Below are 4,686 nucleotides of genomic sequence, written 5' to 3' on the forward strand. Positions count from 1 at the left end.
TCGGATCGCCGGCTAGGGTTAGGATTTTAGGATTTTTCGATTTGGGTATTAGCTTAGGGATTTAGAGTTTCGTGCTGATAACGTGTTATAAAAGTAATGGAAAAGTCTATCTTTATTCATAACATAGAGTTTGCTTATATAGGAGATTACACCGTCATAGATAAATGGAAAGATTACGAATCATAATCTTTTGATTATGAGTCATCCACAATCTGGTTCATAACAGTTCTATATATATCTTTTCTTAACACCTTTGAAGAAGCTCTCAATATCTATTCCTAACCTTTCATTCATTCATTTGGTTTTCTTTGACTATAGCTAACTGTACACATCGAACAACTCCTTATTCTACGTTATGTAACTTCACACCGCCAAACATGGAGAATAAAGTAATGAACAAGACTCCTCTGGAGTTGGCCAAAGAGTTTTTAGAAGACCACAGACCATTGCTAAACGTTCATGTTACTCGAATTCAATTCATTCAAAAGTAATACATCTTTTTATTGGAAACAAACAAAGAAACCCACACCATAAGGACCAAATTTGGATATAACAATCCAAACTTGGTCCTAATAGGAAGATTGAAACTCAGTAGAAATAATGATTGTTAAGGAACTGGGACGCAGTTGCAAGAGCGCCACCCATAATGGCATCGATCACGACCTTGTCTTTCCCTTTGTTGGTAGCCGCAGAGATCACTGCTCCTGTCGCCGCGCCTGCCAACATTGCGTTTTTCTGATAGCAAAAGTTTCAAAACAATCATTCATAAGTTTTGCAAAAAAGAATAGCTCAATGTGTGTGGATGTAATGACTAATGAACGTAGTACCCAATCTCTAGTGCCACGGATACGTTCGATTCCATACTCTGTTCCAACATAAACTCCAGCCACAGATCCTGATCATATTCATTCATATATTTGTTGCAAATTTGAGCTTTTATTATTATTTTAAAATCATTTATTATCCATTGGTAAAACTAAAACAATGGCTTTAGAAAGCAACGTACCCCAGTAAACACCTTCTTTGCACATCTTCTTAAGCTGCAACCATAATGTGTAACACAATAGATGAGACGTTTGTTTTTTCAGACACACACACATATCATACACATGGGTTTGATAAAATAGTACTCACCGCATGCTCAAGAGTGCTCTTGGAAACACTCCCTAACCACATGATCAACAACACAAACCATAAGAGGCAAAAAAAAAAACAGATCTACCAACGAGTCGAGCTTTCATATTTTGGTTTTAGGACTTTACCTTTGTCGATGGCTTTGTAAGTGTCTTCCACAAGAGATTTTGTGACTCCAACCTATAAAACCCATTCAGAAAATCAAATATAAAACAATGAGATGAGAGATAGAAAGAGAGATAGATAGATTATATTTACAGCTCCGATCTTGAGGAAACCATCAACGGTGAGGTTGAGAAAAGGGTTGCCCGTGTCCACTGCCACTGACAGCTTCGGTGAGCTCACAGTTCCAGAGAATGTGCTTGAAGGCATCTTCTTCTTCTTCTTCTTCTTCTTCCTTTGTGTGTTTTTGAGATATTTTTCTCGTTGGATCTTTTGTTCTGAACCAACTTCACCTATTTTCTTGGGATTTATAAAGTTTCAAGATTGATATTTTCTTATTTCTTTTTTAACTTTTGCTTCAACGGTGGAGAATAGATTAACATGACCCACAAGGAGATATGAGCTGAGCAATGAAACTCGAGCTCTTTAAATGACGACACTACCCTCAGATACCATGCCAAAACCAATTCACGAGTCTTGTGATCTCTCTCTACAACGACTGTTGCCGACTTCTCAGCTTTATGGCCGACTTGTTCACTCTTGTAAAACTAATTGGCAATAATAACTTAAAAGATCGCAACTTTAGAAACAAATCATCACAGAATTAACAACAGTATCTCAACCATACGTGCTTGAAACAAAGAGACCACAAGAGCCAAACACAAATCAAATCCCATAGGCAGGTTTCATTCATTATTGTACATAGATTGATAAGAAAGTTGTAATGGAGACATCAAATGGCAGAACCTGATACATCTTTTGCTTCAGTCCTTCCTGTGATGGCGTTTCCTGCTCTTCTTCTCATACCTCTTAGAAGAACCCCTCCCAACACGTGAATCATTATCACCCGAGACATCAGAGTCAGAAGAAGCTGCCACTTTGTTCCTGCGCTTCTGCCTTGTACCACTTGCATCATCCTCAGATGACTCCGAATCATCAGAACGGTTACGCCTGCTCCTCCTTCTCCTCTTCTCCTTCCTACTCTTTCTCTTAACACTTCTCTCTTCATCAGAAGACTCATCAGAATCATCATCTCTCTTTCTTCCCCTCCTCTCCTTCCTTCTCTTACTCCTTCCTTCTTCCTCCTCCTCAGACTCACTCACACTCCTCCTCTTATGCGTCCTCCGCTTCTTCGACCTCCTCCTCCTCTTCCTATCTCCAGGATCAGAATCAGACTCAGACTCATCACGCTTCTTCTTCTTCTTAACACTACTACTACTGCCACTACCCTTCTTCTTCCCATACCTCTCAGCAATAATCTTCTCAATCTCAGAATCAACATCAGAATCCTCACTCTCACTCTCCTCCTCCTCCTCACTACTCTCTACCTCCTCAACCTCACCTCTCCCAGCACACCTCCTAACCTTCTCCAACCCCGCCATAACAGCAGCTTCAATCTCACCACCATCCTTCTCCTTATCCTCCTTCGTACTCAAAAAGTTCCTACACTGATACGTCAAGTGCCCAACACGCCCACACTTCTTACAAGACCCGCGAGCCTCGTCGTTGTTGGATCCAGTGATGCGCGCTAGAGCCAAAAGACCCTGGAAGCTCGCGTAAGAGTTCTCAGGGTCATCGGTCTTCTGCTGAGTCGTCTTCGGCTCTTCTTTGGCCGTTGGCGCGTAGGGATCGTAACCGATCGCGCTCTGCCATATGCCGTGAGTCTGAAGCGCCGCGCTGCTGTGGACACGGTTGTTCGCAGGCATGCGAACTCTTCCCGCGGTGGCCGGCATCTTCAAGAAACCCTAAAGAATCTCAAAACCTAATTAACCAATCAATTTTCGAATTAGAGATTCGATTACACGAAATCTAGGGTTTCGAAATACTATCTGTAGATCCTAGGGTTTCAAATGAATTAAGATTCTATGAAGAACATAAAGAGAAGAGGATATTGCTTACCGGATTAGATCGGAAGTAATCGCCGGAGAGAGAGAGAGAGACGGAGCTTTGGTTCTTTCCTCTCTTATCGTGTGATTGAGAGAATAAAAGAGGCGAAAAGTCTGAGGGTGAATTAATAAAAGATCGGGAGAGAATGGGAACCGACTTCAGCTTTTACTAGTTTGCATCTACACCCCTAATCTTTGTATCTTTTCAAAATTTATCCATGTATGACATTGGTTAAATTTTAAATTCATCTGTTTCGACTTTTGATGGGCTCAGCTACAATGGCGCTTTGTTCTGATTTTATTCCTTTATGGGCCTGATATCTAATAGCTAACAAGACACTAAAAACAATTAAAAAAAATATCAAAATCATTTATCCATTAGATATACTCCCTATTCGAAACTACGTTAGACACTAGTCGGACGGCTACTCCGGACCTAGCGAGTTACTAAATAATCGGGGAGTTATCGGGGATTAATTCTAAGATATTTTACTAATATATATTTGATTTGGCAACCATACCCAATATGTTGACTTGTCCTAGTGGTTAGAAACTCGGATAAATGACATCATGACCCGGTTTCAAAGCCCATCTTTAATTTTTTTTTGTATTTTTCGGCTTTAATTCACTAAATAAGAAAATTACATGTCTACCCTCGTCTCTTTGCTAAAGTTTTATGCAACCCTAGCCGCCATCTATATGCTTCGAACACGATTTTTCATCTTTTTGTCGATTTTGTTCAAAGTTTCTCGGTTTAGCAACACGTTTTTGTAACCGTAGGCACCGATTTCAATGATTCCACGGTTAAATCGAAAAAAAAAAATCAGTCCACCGCCTGGCCACTCTGATTTGCTCCTCCTCGCCATGGTGAGCACACGCCTAACGCTTATCCGGCCGAGAACTCGTCAACTCGGGCGCGTTTTCGAACAGAGGATATACTCCCTCCAGATTTCTTTTTAACGCTAGACTGAATTATTAATCTTTGTAATTAAAGATTCTAAACAATAAAAATTAGAAAAATAAAACTAGAAAAAATTACATGAGTAAAGATCCAAGGTAAACAACACATCTGTTTTTTATATAGATTACTAAATATTTTTCATATAAAAAACTTAATTTTTGTTTGTTGTAATAATTGAAGCTAAAAGGAGATAATTTTATAGTGATCTAAAAATATCACACTTCAAACTGAATTAATAGTGATTGCTAGTCTATTTTTATTGATTTAGTAGGAGTCAACGAGTCTAGTCAATTTTATATTATTCAATTGAGATAATAAAAAAAAAGTCAAAGAATCATCGTTGCAAACAAGCGATTAATTGGAAATTTCATGCTATTTTTTGAACTAACACTACAAGAAAACAGCGGTATTCTGACGGACATTCCGACGGAAAATGAAATCCTCGGAATATACCGAGGAATTTCCGAGGAAATTCCTAGGAAACAAAAAATTGGGATTCCTCGGAATTTCCTCGAAATATACTGACGGAATTCCGAGGAAACC

At 39.2% G+C, this 4,686-nt stretch overlaps 2 protein-coding genes across 3 annotated transcripts; both read right to left on the reverse strand.

Moving 5' to 3' along the window:
• Positions 1-441: 441 nt before the first annotated feature.
• Positions 442-1,618, reverse strand: LOC106321487 (outer envelope pore protein 16-1, chloroplastic). Its single transcript, XM_013759746.1, has 6 exons — positions 1,393-1,618; positions 1,263-1,314; positions 1,135-1,166; positions 1,007-1,040; positions 828-895; positions 442-735 (listed from the first exon to the last, which is right to left on the reverse strand). Exons 1-6 carry the CDS (start codon positions 1,504-1,506, stop codon positions 589-591), a joined length of 447 nt encoding a protein of 148 aa, XP_013615200.1. The 5' UTR covers positions 1,507-1,618; the 3' UTR covers positions 442-588.
• A 237-nt stretch (positions 1,619-1,855) lies between these two features.
• Positions 1,856-3,366, reverse strand: LOC106321486 (CAX-interacting protein 4-like). Of its 2 annotated transcripts, none has more exons than XM_013759744.1 (2): positions 3,196-3,366; positions 1,856-3,058 (listed from the first exon to the last, which is right to left on the reverse strand). In XM_013759744.1, the coding sequence occupies exon 2, from the start codon at positions 3,027-3,029 to the stop codon at positions 2,061-2,063; it is 969 nt and encodes a 322-aa protein (XP_013615198.1). In that variant the 5' UTR covers positions 3,030-3,058; positions 3,196-3,366; the 3' UTR covers positions 1,856-2,060. The 2 variants fall into 2 exon arrangements, with proteins under 2 accessions (XP_013615198.1, XP_013615199.1); XM_013759745.1 differs by having other exon boundaries at positions 1,856-3,041; positions 3,196-3,303.
• Positions 3,367-4,686: the final 1,320 nt, after the last annotated feature.

Source organism: Brassica oleracea, unplaced genomic scaffold (assembly GCF_000695525.1).
Source record: "Brassica oleracea var. oleracea cultivar TO1000 unplaced genomic scaffold, BOL UnpScaffold01765, whole genome shotgun sequence".
NCBI classification, from domain to species: domain Eukaryota; kingdom Viridiplantae; phylum Streptophyta; class Magnoliopsida; order Brassicales; family Brassicaceae; genus Brassica; species Brassica oleracea.